This window comes from Polyodon spathula, chromosome 21, assembly GCF_017654505.1.
Source record: "Polyodon spathula isolate WHYD16114869_AA chromosome 21, ASM1765450v1, whole genome shotgun sequence".
NCBI lineage: Eukaryota > Metazoa > Chordata > Actinopteri > Acipenseriformes > Polyodontidae > Polyodon > Polyodon spathula.
This window is the reverse complement of record NC_054554.1, coordinates 23,785,637-23,804,451: the sequence shown is the minus strand read 5'-3', so window position 1 is coordinate 23,804,451 and position 18,815 is coordinate 23,785,637. Positions and strand designations below refer to the sequence as shown.

General features: G+C 39.1%; 1 protein-coding gene across 1 annotated transcript in view; it reads left to right on the top strand.

Annotated features, from left to right (window-relative positions):
* LOC121296461 (ras-related protein Rab-40B) overlaps positions 1-18,815 on the top strand; it is a 46,296-nt gene that overhangs the window by 21,554 nt on the left and 5,927 nt on the right. The window contains exons 2-3 of the mRNA XM_041222066.1: positions 7,344-7,404; positions 11,330-11,390. Coding sequence (XP_041078000.1) covers positions 7,344-7,404; positions 11,330-11,390 — 122 coding nt within the window. The remainder of the gene's footprint in view (positions 1-7,343; positions 7,405-11,329; positions 11,391-18,815) is intronic.

Sequence of the window (18,815 nt, the reverse complement as noted above, 5' to 3'; positions counted from 1 at the left end):
GGTTCACTAAATACTTTATTTCTCATAGTTAAAAATGTTTTAAATATGACTTCAAATGGACCAAATTCCACATTTCTTGCACCACAGACTTTAAGGTTCAATTCATAGTCAAATGCCTGAAGATTGTGCTTCATCCCACCCTGCTGTAAAAAACAGACACTGTACAAGGAAGCACAATCTCTGTGGAATTAAATAAAAATGCACCTTGGCTGCTCCTCAGCTAGATTAAATTATTATTTCTAAACCTTCATTGGGAGTCACACTAAAAATAAAAGTTGTTAGAAATGTCTCTAAGCCTTAAAGTCATATGGACACGATGAAGACAGGCTACCTCTGCTCTATAGATGGTATTACTAAACACATCCTAGTAGGACAATATAGCTCCAGGCAGCAGTAGGCACATGCCAGGACAATAGCCCAATTTGTCAGTGGTGCTACACCCTCTTTTTTGGAGTAGGATCTGTACATTAGGACGTGGCCAAAATAAACCAAATTCCAGTAAGTGTGGGTACAATTGATTGCAGGGGCATAGATCATGTTAAAAGTTGAACATTTTTTGTGATGTTAATTTAAGCTTACTAGAATTAACCTTTTGTTATATCGTCCTGTAAAGTCATTGTAGGTTGTCAGTTCTCCATGTTAGGGAATACTAAAAAAAGTCAAGAAAGCGTGACAGGGCGCCCTGGGGCGTATTAAATGCATAACTAAAAGGGAGATTGGTAAGCATTGCTGGGTGAGGTAAGCAGAGACTGAATAAGGTTTCACAGGCCAGCCATACTAGACAAGGCGGTTTTGCTTTTACTGCAGAATGTCCTTGAAATGATTTATGATCAGGAATAAGTACACATGCGGTTGGTAATAAGCAACTCCTAGCTAATATTTTAAGGCACTTGCAGTATGGAGAAAGATCAGTTTGAAAGTGGAAAGGCCCTGGTAATATTATGATTGCATCTGCTGAAGTGCTGCTGACCCGTAAGGGCAGGCTGTTAGAAAAGAATCCACCGACAAAGGATTAAGAGCTCCATCCACAATGCACTTCCTTTTCATATGCATAACCTGTTTGATAATTATTACAGCTGTGCTTTCCAACTTAAATTAGCAGTGCCACCTCTCTGTGGTGCTACAGGTAACCACTGGCTTTTCTGAATCTAATGTGAGGTGCATGTGCTAAGAATAGCAACTGTAGACAGTACGCAGTACTGTATGTGGATTGAACAAGTAGGAATAACTCAGTTCCTCACATTCCTTTGTGCCCAGTCTTGTACATTTGCCCTATTTGAAATGCCACATAGCAGCCAAGGAGGACTCAGTCTCAACAGGTGTCCTCTGTCCCTTCTGCCTTGCCATTCGGTTCATTTCACCAGCGGATGTGGCCAAGTTACTTAGCATTGGGTGCAGCTTGGCTGTTACGTGCCTGGCCTCGCCTGAAGCTTGACCTCATGGGTCACTTTGTTGTGGCACATCAACATCAGATGATTTCCCCTTCCTACCCCATGGGCAGCCTTGTGCAGCAGCCTGCATCTTCTACTCAGTGCATTATTGTTATAGATCCCATGTTACCGCCAGTACTTCTGCTCTGTCAAATCATACTTTGTGATTGAAAGTGTTGCTAAGGAATCTTGGACAAACCAAATTACGACTGATATGAAATTCAAATTGTCTAAACTGAGTCTTATTCCCAATCTGTGTTATAGATGCATGTTTGGGAAAATAGTGAACTTGTCAGAAAAAAAAAAAAAAATAAAAATAAATGAATAAATATATATATATATACACACACACACACACACACATATATATATATATATATATATATATATATATATATATATATATACACATACACACACACACACACACACACACACACACACACACACACACACACACACACACACACACACACACATATATATACCAGATATATATGAAATATATATATATATATATATATATATATAATTATATTTGTTGCAGCAACTGTAAGTACTGTTCATATTCTTAGTATCTTTTAGTTATGTTGTGTCCCTTAACAGCTGGTCAAACTAACTACATTTCCCTTCTACACAATGGAGTCTGTTTTATGGAGTCTAAATATCTTAATGTTGCTGCCCTAAAATGTTTAAACCTGATTTTTAGCACACCTCGTTTCACTTTCTTTATTGCATGTAGTAATATTTGTAAGTGGATCAATAACTCCTCTAAGCAATTAACTACTATACTAGGCTTATGCGTATCCCATTTGCATGTACACTGTGTTCTGTTTCCAGGGACTTAGATTAAACTGTGTGTAGTGATAGCATACAGTAATCACAAAGGTGGTATACTAAATAAATATACTGCTTTATTCAAACATGCAAATCCCTTAACCAAAAAATAAGATTAGGAATTGAACATCAGTTTTATGTGCCGTGAACCTCATTTCTGAACCTCATTAATTAAACGGGCTTTGCATGTGAATCTGAAGCTTATCCACATATGGGTTAAATGTTAAAAAAGGCTTTTTTTTTATACAGTTTCTACAATAAATAAGCAAATAAAAATGTAATCACTTGTTTCTTTGTTTGGTACAGTTTCTGCTTTCCGTTTACTTATTGATGTTGACAGGATCCCAATCTAGCCCATATCTCCTTGCTTCTCCCAAGGAAAATAAATCGAATAAGGTGCTATGCTTTATTTGTCAAGATGACTGTGTTGGAGCCTGATGGTGGAATCACACTGCATTGCATTTTACCACCTTTGCATCCTTCTGAAGCAACATACTGTTCTTCGACTATTGGAGCCTGGGGACAGCTTGCTGTAAAGAGACAGACGGGAAAGCAAATTAAACCGCTTTAGTGAGTGAGGCAGGATCCATCATTTGCAAAGTCCCTCGTGTGAAAATGGTAAGCTTATTTCATCATGCTTTACTGGGGATGACCCTTTTAAACCCTCCGCGTGTGAAACTCACTGTAATGTACAGTAACCCAGGAAACTGCAGTACATCCTGGCAGATGGTGGCTGTTCTGCCATTTCGGGTCACTTCCTGATAGACAGGAGTGTGAGTAGTAAAGCAGCAGTCAGCCTGGCTCACATTCACATCACTTTCCAATTCAGCAGGATTCACAGTGCTCCAATTCTGATGATGTAGTAAGCAAACGCCCACTTTCCTTTACCTCAGTTCCTTTGTGTTTTAATGAGCACAGAAACACAGACTCACGATCATACAGTAAAATGAATTAATCTTGCATCCCTCCAAACCTGTAATATCAAGCACAATAATGTGAGTGCCAGGGAAGGCTGACGTCAGATTATTGTGGTAATGTCTAAAATAACTCCTTGGTATTTTATAATTGATTTAATGAGCTTGGGAATTTTGCTAACATACGCACACACACACACCTCCTTTGAGTTTTTACTTAGGGCTGTATGTGACTGTTGGAGATTTATCCCACATCATTGTGTTTAAGAGTTGTCTTGCCAGCATGTTTGTCAGAATCTCACTAATCTGCATGTGTTTTGTCTAGTTTCCATTGATCTTTGTGTACATTACAGAGCCCAAGGAGATACCCAAACTGAGATCCAATTCAGTGGTTAATAGGGGTAGGAGCCATATTCAGTTACATTATGTAAATATGTATTAATCCTGCCCAGACTAGAATGCAATGCAAACAATTAAATTAGTTTAAAAAGACCTAGGTTTTAATCATGAAATGCAGACCAAAGAAAGGTGCAAAGGCTTGCTGCCATGGTGTGATAGATGGCAACATCCAGGAAGGGAAACTGGAGAAGCTTTTATTCAGCAGAATGGTAATCCCTGTGTGTGTTTAATTGTCAGCATAATACAGATTAATATGTACTTTTCTAATGTTTTGGAGAATAAAGTTTCTGTGTTGTAGTTGATTAATTACTTTTAATTTGGTGGTAGATTGAAGTTACACTAGACTGTCTTCCTTCCAGGCAGACAAAGCATTTTGGTGGATATTTCCACCAGACCCTAAAAAAAAAAGCAGTATTTCCTTTACGCTGGAGAGCTTGCCTCCCTGTTGTCAGTGCTGATGTTTCAGTTTTGTCTTGTCTTCATCAGTCTTGTCACTGTTCGTCGGTTCCAGCTGTCGATTCCTTGCTTGTGTTGTCAGGCAATACCTTTTACAATTGGCTGCACCCGGCTTTTCCATTTATCACATGAACTTACACACTGTGCTATGGCAATGTTGTGCCACTGTAGAGCTTTGTATATCTATAGAACCGCTTGCCCTTATTGGGATACAACCTTGTTAGGGTGTCCATATTATAGATGCCTCTCTGTCTTTACATGTGTGTCTACCATTGGGAATTGTGACAGTACATTAAATTACAAAAAGTCTGCCAGAAGGCCTGGTCTAGCAGGGCTAAGCCAATATGTACCTGTGCACAATAGTGGGAGTCCCACCAACAAAACGGTGTCAGATGAAAGCCCTGTTTTCACCCGTGTGCTTAATCACTAAGATGGTAGTTATATCAGTGAGGTTAAGTGTGACAAAACCGTTTTTTTTTCCCAGCATGCTACACTTAGCACAGTTCCAGAAAGAAAAAAAACAAACAAAAAAAAAAATTACATTTGGAAACATTATAAAAAGGAAGGGCCTTTGGGCATTCAGTCATACCGTAAATCAGCAGTCATAGTTGGAAACTTTCTACAATATTGAATTTCTGCCTCCATGCTTTTACAGTTCTGACACTTCACAGAAGAAAAGTGTGTTTCAAAATGATATCTACTCTGTGTGTGTGTGTGTGTTGAGAAGTGCAGGGTGCACAAGGGAACGAGGCGCCTTTCACCACAATGATGTCATCTCATTAAAGAACCTCCCTGCAATCCCACTCTCGCTTGTGCTGGCTCTGTTACTCTGTTTCTTGGTAAACGCAACCCCAGCAGGGCTAGTGGCAATGCCTTGGAAAAGATATGCGTTTCAGCCGCTTTGCTTGGATAACATGATTTCACCTCAGTGTGAGATTGCCAATACTGAAAGTAGGGTTACTTTCATCACCAATGAACCTTCTTTCTGGGAACATCACTGTACTGTTAGTCCACTAGCCTACACTCCAAGGCAGGCCATGTTTTTAAATGGTTTATTTAGAGCAATTAAACATCCTTAGGGATCCTAAATGGGTTAATTACTTATACCTAGTAAGCCTGAATTGAAATGGCTCTCCAGGACCATGCTTGCCCACCTATGGTCTAAGGTGCTAGGAAATGAAGCCTTTAATATCATGCGCTGAAACATCACTCAACTAAATGAAGCAGTGGAGGGAAGTTGTCTTACCAGTTACAGCAGTACACTCAAAAAGCTTTCACATATTGAAACTATGGAGCTCCACAGAGGCAAAAACCCTGTACTCCTCTATTTTTGCAGCTGCATTTTCAAGTTTTGATTGTGGGTGTATGCTTACTTTCCTGTAGTCAGGAGAGGACAGCTTGTTTGGTGATCTCATTTTAAGCTGAAAGACTAGAACATCCTTAAATAAAGCAAACCCACCACCTGTCAGTTTAGTTCAGTGCAATCGCTATGGACAGTGTAATCAGAGCTCAACCCCAGTTCTGCTTGAGTACCTCAAATTTAACACATTTTCCACCGCAAAAGCAATAAGCTGACTATATCTCGAGCCTGACTGAACTTCATTGTAAACCAGGCAGAAGGACGCCTGCAGAATTAGGGCAGGGCAGGCCTGACACACAGCTGCAAGTCTTAACTTTGACCTGAAGCCAAAAAGTAAAAATTGTGAAGTGGACCAGAGGGTTCCAAAACACAGGTGTGCATCCACTGGGGTCATGCATTTGTGATCTGAGAAACTGATCCATGTGAAATTTGAGTAGCACATGTTTAGTATGACCAACAACCGGTTTCTAACAGCACATTGTCAAGCAGTGTGACAACAAAGAAAGACTTCAGTCTGGAAGAGTATGCAAACACCTTGCCATGCATTTTATATAGAAGACTGAAGAGTAATATTAATCTCTGTTAGCATAACATTATTTCCATGAGCAATTTTAACACTGAGTCCCCTATTCTAAATGCTGATGATCTCTTGGTTCTCTGCCTGTCTGCTTTTAGAAATACACAATAGATTAAATGCTGTTGCTTCTGGATACCTAATCACTTCATGTTGTAGGTAATATTTATTGCAGTGGCCTAACTGAAATCGAACCATGGGGTCTATTCCGTTGATCTAAACTGTAGCAGTTTTAAGTGCTTTTCTCCTACAAATCTGTTACTTACTGTGTCCTCTTTTTTATAGACAGAGTACATACACTATTAGATTTTCACTGTTTGATTTTCAATAGCGTGGTACACACATGTGAATGACCTCATAGTGGTATTTAGATCCGCTGCTGTTTGGAGCAGTTGGATAGATCCCCAATGTGACCTGTAGCACAGACAGTATCATTAATCTAAAGCACTGTATTAAAAAATCGGCATACAGTGTCCACGCCATTTCAAGTCGATTTTAAAATTTGAATGTCAGCTGCACGTACAATAGTCAGTGTCTGCGCATGAAAAAACACATATTTCTTTCCTTAATAGAAAAGAGGGGTTCCACTCTTTGCCTTGAACAAGAAATCCTACTGTTTCACAAGCTGTGCTAAATTGCTATGTTCATTTCCGTGTTCAGCTTTCTCTTGTCTTCAAGACCGAGCACTGTGTTTTTATGTAAATTAGGTCTCTTGATTTTTTGACGTTCTAAACAGGAACTAATTTTCTTGTCTTTCTGTTCAGTTTTGTCAGTGCACTGTACAGTAGGTGCTATGTAACACTGCAATTAATCTAGCTGTAGACCACTAGTCCTGCCATCTCCTAGCACCTGATCAGAGCCTTACTGCTCAGCTTCCTCCCAAAGCATGGTGAGAATGAGCTCTAAGAATACCAGCATGGCAACATCTGTGAAGCACCATCACTAGATAGTAAAGCAGCTCAGCAGTAATGTAGGATACTTCAGCTAACTTTGGTGAAACAGCCTATTAAAAAGACAATCAGTGATTTTTAAAATAGGCAGGAAGACTTTGTGATCAGTGTTGGTAATTTCAATTCTAATTGCATCCAGTTTTATTGAAACAAAACCGCATGCAACCTTTTAAAATATATGTCTGCTACGATAATATCTTAATTCTTACATACATATCAAATAAATATAAATTTGCAGTATATTCTGCATTACAGTATGAAATCCTAACTGAAACATTACTGCATTGATTTGTCATGGAACTGAGTGTTTAGTGCGACTTTATACGCTTTGTGTCTGATTCATTATGGTAAGTTTGTGGTATCAGATTCTGATAATGCTACATATCTGACACTGCCTAACACTTTACTCTTTGTCATTGACAGGGATTGATTACAAGACCACAACCATTCTGCTGGACGGACGGAGGGTAAAACTGCAGCTGTGGTAAGTTCAGCTCTTTCCAGGAGCGAGCTGGATAACTAAGTCCAACTAGGGGTCAGAGATTAATCTTGTTCTTTCTGAAATTGGAAACAAGGCCATTTTTAATGCCAGAAGGAAAGGATGTAATCTGGCAATTCCATAACTTCTCATTCCTTTGAACTTTGATCAATTAAAAAAATAAAAAATCAACTGCAGTTATAGACTCTGATCAAACCTAATCAGGAGAAGTTTATATTTAATCTTGGATCTGTAGTGTATGTGGCAGAATGAAAGATTCGTTAACACACTGTAGTACTAGAAATGTGCCACCGGACACAGTATGTTGCATTAATGAGGGGATATGTATATTTTAAAAACTTATTGTAACTTCATCTGCCTGCAATTGTAGTTAATTTATAATTACACGCTATCCACAATGGCTCAGAAGTTGGGTTTGCAAGTTGTGGGAATAATTCCATTTGAATTTGGTCAAGACAGAGTATGGCATGGAATCTATTTTTCAATACAATAATTTTATCTTTCCTTACTGACTTTGAACATACAGCTGTTTCAGTAAGACCCTTTCCAGCTGTAAACATAATGTTTTATTACTTTTGAGGATGTTTTTTTATATTTTGTTTTTTGTTTTTTGTTTTTTTAATTTAACTTGGTTTAAGTAAATGTAGTTAGTCAATATTCAAAAATGTATCTGTGAACAAATTTCCTTTTTGATCCAGAGAGCATTTGCAAGATTTTTAAATTTTTTTGGCTCAGTTTGCATAAACAATACAAATATTGTATCTATCCAGAAGTTTTGTTCAACAGATCATTTTTTGATTGCAGTCTGGGTGTCGTAACATTAGGTATAGTTTAATACATAAAATACATTGGTTTTCCCCAACCAATGCTGTCAAATTTGAGTCCTGTCAGCCAAGCAGCTGCAGTCAGCAGTCTTATCAAACTTGGTCAGAGCTGCTGTCTTGATATGTAAAAAGGAGATGCAGCCTCTGTTACAGAATACATGTCAGGAATGCCATTTCATACATGGGGTTGCCTTTGCTCACAAAAGCGTATGGTACCTAACCATGTTTCCAAATGGTATATCACACTGTATTTAATGTAGAAACTGTATAAATGGCAGCTTGTAACTAACCTTTGTGGCACATTTTGATGTCTGTATTTTGGAGCTTATCCAAGTGCATTAAATCAGCTTGATTTGTGTGGCATAAACCTATCCACCAGCAGACTCCAGTGTTCCAGCACGCTCAGTTTTGTCAGACCTGACCCGGGCAGCCTGCCAGGGAACAGAGAGTGAGCAGAATGTTCAGAGTGCAGGAGTCTAGCAAGGCTATTCAGATTGTTACATCGTGACCTGATGTGTGGGCCTGCAAGCAAGCTGGCAAGGAAATAGAAAGGGTGGTGGTGGTTTCTTTTTTATCTGTGCGGATTGATAGAAAAATAATGATCTGTGAATAAAGTGCAATTGCAATCTAGGTTCTAGGTGATCAGAATCCCATGTACTACTCCTAAAGTATTCCAAATGGCACTTCTATAGCCCTGATTGGGCTGAACGAATAAACAAAAGGCTTGCTCAGTTTGTATCCCCAATAGGGTCCTCATAATCACATAATATTTGCACAGAGTTTATCAATTTATAGTTTATCAGTTTATAGCCAAATGCAGTCTGCAGTGCCTGTGTACGATTTTGGTGAAGACCGTTGCCAAATCCAGGCAGTTATCATGTGCACTGTATAGTGTGGCAGACGGACGGACAGGATCAATGCATAAGGATCCCTGTTTTTAAGACCCTAATAAATCTAATTTTGTTGTCTTAAGTTTGCATTGTGTAAAGCTTCTTTAAATAACAGATACGATCTTCTCGGAAATGAAATAAAAGGTAAACATTAGAAATGCGATTAGGAACAATACAATATGGCCGGTATGCGATGGGGTCTAATAATGTAAATAAACAGCATATGTTGTGTATGCAATGGACTACGAACAAAAAAGTCAAATGTAAACTGCTGCTTTTCATAAACTTTCAAAACCGATCCAAACACATGGGTTTACTGTATAACTGTGCAAGTACAAAGCTAGATAGGAGGATTGAAACGCAGGTAAACCCCAGGACCACCTGTTACAGGAGACAATGGAGTCTATTCAATTGATCTTAACAGTGGAGAATCTTAAATAGTATTACAAATATTAAATATAAAAATAACCAAATAAAAGCAACTCTTACATACTACCAGATACATTTTTGTAATCATTTAAACAACGGCAGGATTTAGATCCTCAACCATTTAGATTATTTGAATAGACTCCCATTTCTTTTCAAAGATCAGTTACCTACTAATTTTTATGTACTGATAAGTCTGTTGTTAAAGACACTGTAAAATTCTGTTCTTGAGTGGTTTTCTTGAAGTTGTAGTTGGCATATCTATTTAAACCAGGAATTTACATTCCTCAGGTTTTATGAGTTCGCAAAAATATACAGCTCATCTACATTCATGAACATTATCACTATAAGGTTTTAAAAGCCATTGGTCCTGAAATACTGAAACGCTCACCTCCTGTAACATAAACTGATGGGTCTGTGGGTTTTAATGGGAGCGAATCAACCACCCCAACTACTTAGACTTCAGTGCAGCACATAAAGAAGCAGATGGAGAAATAACACAATGGGATATATAGCTTGCTACTGTAGCAGTGTAAGCCAAGCTATTAAAGTACAGCTCATTCATCTCTGTGCTCCTGGGTACTGGTCCAGGCATCTAGGGAAGAACAAGCAAAACATTGTTTTTTAAACCAAAGCCTGTGAACGTACTTCCCAAAGGAACCGCTGTGTATGACTAGATGAGGTTGGCAGAGTGAGAAAACTTTGAGTTAGCTTTTTTGTTTTGATTGGGGATTGCTGGCTGTCTGGGAATATTTCTCTGAACAAATAACAATGTACTGAAAAAAAAATGTATTGCATGAGATCATGGCATTGCAAAAATCTATAATAAATAAATATTGCTTCAAATGAAATGCAACTAACTTCAGGCAGAAATAAAGGTTGTCTCTTGTTTCACGTATTGTGGGCCAAAGATCAGTACAGCAAGTCCCAGTGCACAAGCACAGATGGAAAACAACCACAAACAGGTGCAGATAGAAGTTATTGTACAAGGATCGAGTCACCTGATGATTATTTACAAAAAAAAGTATTTAACTAAATTATTTCCTTCTGGGTTATTAAAAATTCAACTCCTGATTTATTTTTCAGACAAACTAATACTAAAATATTAACGGCACTTGCAGGATATATATTGAAACCTGAATGTCTCTTAAGAACAGAGTGGCTGAAATTGTTTGAAGATTAACGAATAATCATTTTAATAGTATATGATTTTAATTTAAGTCTTGTGTACAGTGCATCCATTTTCGATGTGTTTTTTTTTTTTTTAAATATGTTTAATATAAATTCTTTAAATAATAAAACATAAAGTAATTAATAAAGTACGTCCAACTCTTATCAAAAGATGACAGCAAGTGACATTACTTAGCCAATCTAAGGATCTAGAGAAGAGACCAGATCAACTGTACAGCTTATATGAAAAGACCAGGCAGCATGAAGAGCTGTCAGCTGTACAGTATGACTGCAGCTGTTTTGTTTAGATCTCTTGATGGAGAATGTGATAGCAATTTTGACCTGATAGGTGATAGCACCTCTGTTGAACCCGAAACTAGTACAAAGGGTAGCGGATGTTAAGGGATTCACAGTTGATCCCTTCCCTTGTTATTCCAGTGTTACTTTTTGGCAGCTGTGCTTCAGGGGTTTTATGACGTGAAGGGAGTAAACTGGAAGAGTAATAGTGATTGGTAACTGTAGCTCACATGGAAGCACGTTCGTACAATGGTTGGACTCAGGTTGTACAGCTGAATGTCCATGCTTTCTTTTGTCTTTTAGGGACACATCTGGCCAGGGGAGGTTCTGCACGATATTCCGCTCCTACTCCAGAGGTGCCCAGGTAAGAAACTTTTTTGGGGGCAATAACTGTATTGCGTGCCAACGCTTAGAGAGAAAGGGGAGACTACTGAGCAGAACTGTTATGCTTTTCAACAGGAGCTTTAACTAAGCCATTTGCTTAGGATGAACAGTTACATTTGAGCTTTATCTATTTTTAAACCCATCATCTGCTACTTTCAGCTTCATTTTCCATACTGCTTGGCTTTCATGTTACATTCAACCCTGCTTTATCATTGAAGTTTTTCCTTTCTTCTTTGATCCCGTTGTTCTTCCTGTTTGCCATTGTGACTGACTGTTGGTGTACCTTGTGATAATGAAAGGGGGGCTTCAGCAAAATGCTGTCCAAAACTGTCCTTGTCATATGCACAAAAGCACCTTGTTTTTTAATAAGCTGCTGATGATGCATATTATTCATCTGAACACAACGATTCTGAACAGGAACTATTGACCCTTTTTATGCTAAAGGGTCACCGATAGTTGGGCAGCACATCCGTTTCGAACCCCAGCCTCATGGGTAAAGCCTTGAGAGGTAAATGCTTCCCAGCCCCCTATTCCAGCCGTTTGTACAGCTGGGGAACAGCACAGATATCTCCAGGGTCAGATACTAAATCAGTGTCTAAGAGGAGTAACTCCGAGCTCCAGTCCTATGCTCTGAACACAAGGCACAATTCCACAACAACAAGTAAACTTGAAGATATTTAATCATGTTGGTGCAGAAATAGTTGTGTATGAAAAGTTTTTTGTTAAAGCAGAATGATGCCTCATTGCAAACAGTACAATTGTAATCTTGATTTGTTGTCATCTGTTCTGTGCTGCCCTGTCTAACACAGTTCTGCAGTTATGTACAGCAGTTGTCCATTATGTAGATTCCAGCTAAATAATAAACCCTTCAATGGTATAGGGGTGTACGTAGCACAGTCTAACTTGCTGAGAATGGCAGTGCATTGGAGTTTGTCAAATTATAAGGAGGGCCCTATTTTAAAGTCTAAGTAGATTCACATTAAATGCTTACTTTTTTAATGTATTCAACATTTTATGACAATTACAGTTCTGTTGAAATGATCAAATCACTGTGTTTTTGTTTTGTTTAGTTTATTTTTGGATAAGTTTGAGTCCAGGAGCTGCTGTTCAGCTGCCTGCTGTAGCTATAACCTAGATCTAATAAAATGTGTTTGTTGACAGAGACGGCGCCATCTTGTGAATTGCCACTTTGAATCAGGTCTCCTTTTGTTTTTACTGATAATACACTGTTGTGCACTAGATGGTGCTGGAGCTTACTAATATAAAGACACTACGGTACACAAATGACTCTGGCAGGCAACTAGAACAGGCAACAGTTCCTGAAAACATGGCCTCAGCACCTTAACACAGGTTTATAAAGAAAATAAATCTGTATCTGAACAGTTGCAATAAGAACCAATCAAATTGTAAAAACCTAAGGCGATATTAAAAACCAAAAATGAAATAATGATTTAATCTATTGATTAGACCCCTATGTTTGGATAATACTGTAATACCTTTTATGTGTGATTCAAATTCAAGTACTGGTTACGTGTTATATACTTTGTGATATTTGGCATGTAATGGATTGCTGGAAAGTATGTGTGCTTTACTTCTTTGGGAGTCATACAGATACTAATACCAAAGCCAGCCAGCAGTAAAACCCCACCTAAACTGTAGAGCTTCCCTTGGGGGGAAAAAATAATTTGGTGGCTGGGGGAATTTAAGCTGTTGGTTGTAAAAAGAAAACGGTTGTGTGGCTGTGTGCCCATGTAAGAAAAACACTGAAACCTTTGCCATTTGTAAGGCCCAAGAACACGTTGGTGACAGTGTGAGTGCAGTGGTAGAAGTGACGTCACAAAGTCACGGGTTCAGTACAAACAGCCCTGATACCAGCAGTGGTAGTCAGGGTGTAATTCAAAATGGTCTCACAGGCCAAAGGAATTGAAATGGTAAACAGAAAGCCTCAACAGAACGAGTCCCTCTCAGTTGTGGGTGCACTTCCCCGGTGTGCTGAGAAGTGCTTGTGCTCAAGTGCAGGGTGTTCAGGGCAAAGGTAAACAGCTCCAGGGTTTGGGTAAACTGGCCGTGGTGCAGCAGTTCCCTGGGGTCAATCACTTCCTGGTCCTATTAACACAAAGCACAATACGTAGACAAACGGACAAATAAACAAAACACACAGAGGCTCAGCTTACACATTACGTCTAACTCAAATGACCCGCACTCACAGAATGACAGCCTTTATATACTGGGAGACTCCACCCCATGATCAGTGTGACTCAACACACCTGTCCAGTGTCTAAAGCAACACAGCTGATCACAGTAGTCTCGTCCCCTAAGATGGGCATTCTGCCCTGCATCAAGACAGCAGACTTCCAATTCCGCCCCAGCCTTCAAGCTGGCTGCTCTCTGCAGTGGCATGCAAGTACCTCTGCTTAGCACCCTCCGATCCTCTCGCTCCTTGTCACAACGTGAAGAGCAGCCAGATCTCATGTTTTGTATTGCGTCTAATTTAATTTACCATCAGAAAAACACTTGGAGTTGCCATTTTTTAGCGACAGTGAACTGTAGTTTGATTTTGCTTTCGTAAGGTTTGTTACTGCTCCCTGACTGCTGTTTAACTCGGCAGTGCTTGTGTTGTTGACTTCAGTGAGCTTAAAAGACTTAAAGTTCTGGAAGAAAAGACAAAGCACATATGCTGCATGTCAGAATCTCGGTGCTGTATCTGTACTTGCATACCATGAGCTCATCTGTTATTCATGAGCGTGATGTCCCTGGAGAGCACACTGCACCAGCACTAATTCAGCTTCCTAGCACAGCTACCTGTGGCATTTAAAGCTCCCAAAGAATGTTTATCTTTGATTACGCACTCATTGTTTATATACTGTTGTATACTGTTGATTAGTCTATCTGTTTACCTAATTTGTGCAGCTGCTCTGGGCTTTAGTGGCAAAATGTCTCACGGAAGCTGCAATGCCCAATATCTTCATGTATTACTGTTTAGATCTGATGTATTGAATTGCACCTTTCACCCCAAGCCTGCTTTGTGTAAAGAATAATAGTAATCTTTTATTTTTATATAGTGTCTTTCACAGTGGACCACCATCACAAAGCACTTTACAAGATACGAGACTAGGGTGTGTGAACTATGCATCAGCTGCAGAGTCACTTACAACAACGCCTCACCCAAACTTTAGCACACCCGTACCGTGTTAGCTCCACGCCCTCACAGTACAGGTGTATTTACACTAGCAAATACCCGCGCTGAGCTAGAGCCAAGTCGTGAAACTCCAGCCTCATAACATATCTGAATCTGGCTTGGGGCTGAAGCAGGCTGTGGGTGGAGTTATTGCATTTCATCATCACACTGAAGCGTCATGCCAAGAGAAAGTTTTACCACAACTGCTAAATGTTTTCCTAACTCCTTACCTTTACACTGTGGGACACATAACACACATCTGACTAAAATACAAAATAAAATAACTCCCTCTCTATAATGCACATATAATGAAGCAAAAATGTAACTTTCCTGTGAATTAACCATGCACACAGTACCGTAAAGGGAATGGGCTCACCCCATGTTCGGCTGCTGCCAGAGTGGGGCTGAAGCGTCTAGTCTCCCGGAGAAAGCTGCAGCTCCTCTCACTGCAAAAAAGTAAATACATTAGTAAAGATAACCATGTAATAGGCCTAATAATTATTTAGTAATAAAACAAATGCTGAATAAGATGTCTGGGTTATAAAGTGCCAGTGCAGCTTTTCTTCAGTTCAGATACTGGATCAAAAGGGAGAGACAGAAACGGAAGTTAGACTGAGAAGTTGTTTACAGTTTGAACAACACCGGTACTGTATTTACTGTAGAAATATTGCACGAATCACTAGTAGAGAATTGGGGGACATGCTGTATCCAAGGCACGTCATAACCGAGAGCCTTATAGCAAGGGAGCACTATAGATATTAGGGCTGGCACTATTGATCGATGCATCCAAAAAGAAAAAAAAAATAGAAACGTTAAATCACAAGTCATTTCATTTTAAAAGGATGTAATTAAATTATGTATACCTGTAATATGGTCCCCCGCCTTTGCTTTCTTTGTTTAGGCATGCGCACACACGCACGCACATTCTCAGTACTTTTCCACATTAAAAAAAAAAAATTAAAAAAAATCCATGATAAAAAATTATTTTATTAAATTAATGCTTAGTTCTATTTTTGCAGTCTGTGACATTTAAGTTAATCGACTCGGCATGTTCATTATGCGTGACGTCTCTCAGCTCGGCTTGCCTTTCTCTAGTGTAAAAGCAACTCCAGGTACCCGAGCCATACCAGGCTGGCTCTTCTCGGCACTGGCTCGGCTCAGGTGTGCAGGTGGAAAAGGGGCATAAGTGACTTGCTCAGGGTCACACAGCGAGTCAGTGGCTGAGCTGGGGTTTGAACAGGGGACCTCCTGGACTACGCAGCCTGACATACAGTGGCTACTTTAGCCAATAATACAATTAAAGCTTACGTTCCCTTTGGGTCCCCCAGCCAAAATTGACAACTTGGCACAACAGGATTCGAACCAGCAAGCTTGGCTCCTGATCATATGAAGTGCAACTAAATAAACTATTGCTATTACAGTCTTCATAAACTATTACAGCACCGGGCTTAAATGGCTTTATTCTCAAAACAACATAAAAATGGACATGACATGGTAATTTAGGTATTGTAAATACACTTGCACTTAGATCATTTAGATTTTTAGAACCTCACCGCTCTGCAAATGGCAGTATTTTAACAGTCTTTATTAAATTCTAGCATGACAAATGTTTCATGTAGTTGGATCATTTGTAATTGGGATTTGATTTGAAACACAAGGCTTGTTTGTTGCAGTGTAACAGAAAGATGGTTTGGTGTGTGGGAAGATATTTTTAGGGACCACCTGGAATAATGCACCACTTCATACAGCTCCATAGATCTTCATTTACATGTCACTGTGAGTGGTGGTAGTGATTAATAGCATTGTTATGGGGAGTGGTGAGATAGAGAGTAGACGCTTCAGAGGGGCATGGTATCATCAGTCAGGTTTCTCCAGAGGAACATTCAACGGCAGCTACTACAGGAGAGCCGAAGATCCACTGCAAATGGATGGGCTCTGTGCTGTCCAGTGATTTAGCAAAGGAAGCCGCCTCCTCAACACTGTTATAAAGCAGTTATTATCACTCACACGCGGAGGGTTATTACAGAGAGGAATGCACTCTTTCTTTCATCCACATGTTTGAAATTCCATTCCTGTTGTAGCTTTACTTTACTATTACAAGTGGTTGTAGCTGTCTTTCCTCATTTCAAATCGCTGTAGAACCATATGCTAACTGTACTGATTTAAAAATCCAAGTTTCTTCCCAGTCGTCGTCTTATACCAGTAAGCCACAGGAATGTATGCTCAGTTTGTTTTGCGTTCTGTCGCATTTTGAAATAAATAGCATAACAGGGAAATGTATTGTACAGAGTGATGTCTGTGCCACCAAGGTTTCTGCCTGGACAGCAGTTTTTCTGTTTATTTCTAGTGAGAAACTTCTGCTTAGTTCATTCATCACAGATGTCTGTTCCACTGAAAAATAACCTTGCATAGCATTTTTTTTAAAGCAGCTGGATTTTTCTTTATATTTCCATATTCCTTGTTGCCCTCTGTGATCAGGTGGGCTTGAGTGGCGTGGGGGATGACGTCACGAACCAGGAAGAAGTGCAAAACAGTTTGTATGGGGCTAAAATAGCTGCAGCCATATCTTTATTAAATAATAAAGCCAAAGATTTAAACAAAACACAAAATAAATGAGCACATTGGCCAAAACAAAATAACACAAATAATTCAAATTTTTTTTTATCAAATGAACACCTTGTTGGATAGCTGGTAGCATTCACTCTTATCTTTATTTCTCTCCTCACAACTCTCCTCCTGTCTGAGCCCCGAGTGGGTGTTTTATGCTGTGGCTGTAGCCTTAATTACATATTAAACAATGACCTAATTAAGGGTCCAGCCACATTCCCATGAGCTTTACATGGACTGGGCATTCAACCCCATCCACACCAGCTACACTTTGCAGGGCCAGCTTTTCGCCAGTATCAAACAATAAACAATAGTGATGGACAGCTTTTGTCTGTCCGCACACACACACAATAATATAAATATTATTATTATTATTATTATTATTATTATTATTATTATATATTATTATTAATAATAATAATAATAATAATAATAATAATAATAATAATAATATAATAAAATAATAATAATAATAATAGTACATAAATAGACACAAGGGCAGGGCCCCCCGTCACACCCTCATACTGAAAAGCACAGCATATTTGCCAATTCACCCAGGAATTGAAGAAGAATACATTATGTATTTACTTCATCAGGGTTTGAGGTAACATCCTTTTTCTTACTTTTTACTACAAAAATGAAGAATTGTCTACTACCAAACAGTAAAATCAGTAATCCCAGTCTGTCTTTAACAACTATGCTTGAAATTGAGGGTTAGGAAGGACTTTATTTTAAAATCTGGTGTCTTAATGCTTTTCGTGATAAATGTCACCCGAAGGCTCCAGCACTCCAATGTTGTCAGTCATGGAAAATGTCAGTGGGTGTGTGTGCCCCGCCCCTGTTTGTTATATGTTGCGTGTGGTGTGTTAATGTTGGTGTATAGGTATTGGTACACGGGGTTGTGTGTTCAGGGTGAAAGAAGGGGAGAGAGTGAGGAGAGTAAAGGAAAAAGATAAAGAAAACAATACTTACAGAAATTGCTGCGTCGTGCTGGAGGCCCAGCACGGAACTTGTTTGTTTAGTGTTTGTCCCTGTGTGTTAGTGTCTTTTCATTTTGTTTGTCTGTGTATTTTGGCGTCAAGTGCCGTGTGCTGTTTTGTTCAGCCTTTTATTTTCTTTGAGCGCCGCAACATCTCAGTTTCCCCAGTACTGCCTGTCTGTGGGTTCCTTTCTGGCCTGACGTCACCCTACAGCCAGCCTGTTCAGTGTGTTAGTGCTTTTGCTTGTTTAATAGAAACAGGAAAGTGTAAATTAGCAGGTTAAACAATAGAATTGGTGCTGTTAATCCTGTTGGTGACCCAAGAAGGAGTTGACAGGATTAGTACTGTTCCATTTTCTTTCTGTAGTCCTTGATACACAACTTTATGATCTATTTTCAGTATTCTTTTCTGTTTTCATATTATTACAAAGAGTTCAGACAATAAACCCACTAATGTAGACATCAGAGGACACTAAGCTGTATGTAAAATACTGTAACATAAAAAGTTGAGAAATGTGACCCTTTTTTTTTTTCTTTTTTTTTTTTTTTTTTAAGATAAACATGCACCCATTTTGCCATTTTTTTCATTAATCTCCAAGCCAGATCTAAACCTTGGTAGAAAATGTCACTATTGTCAACAC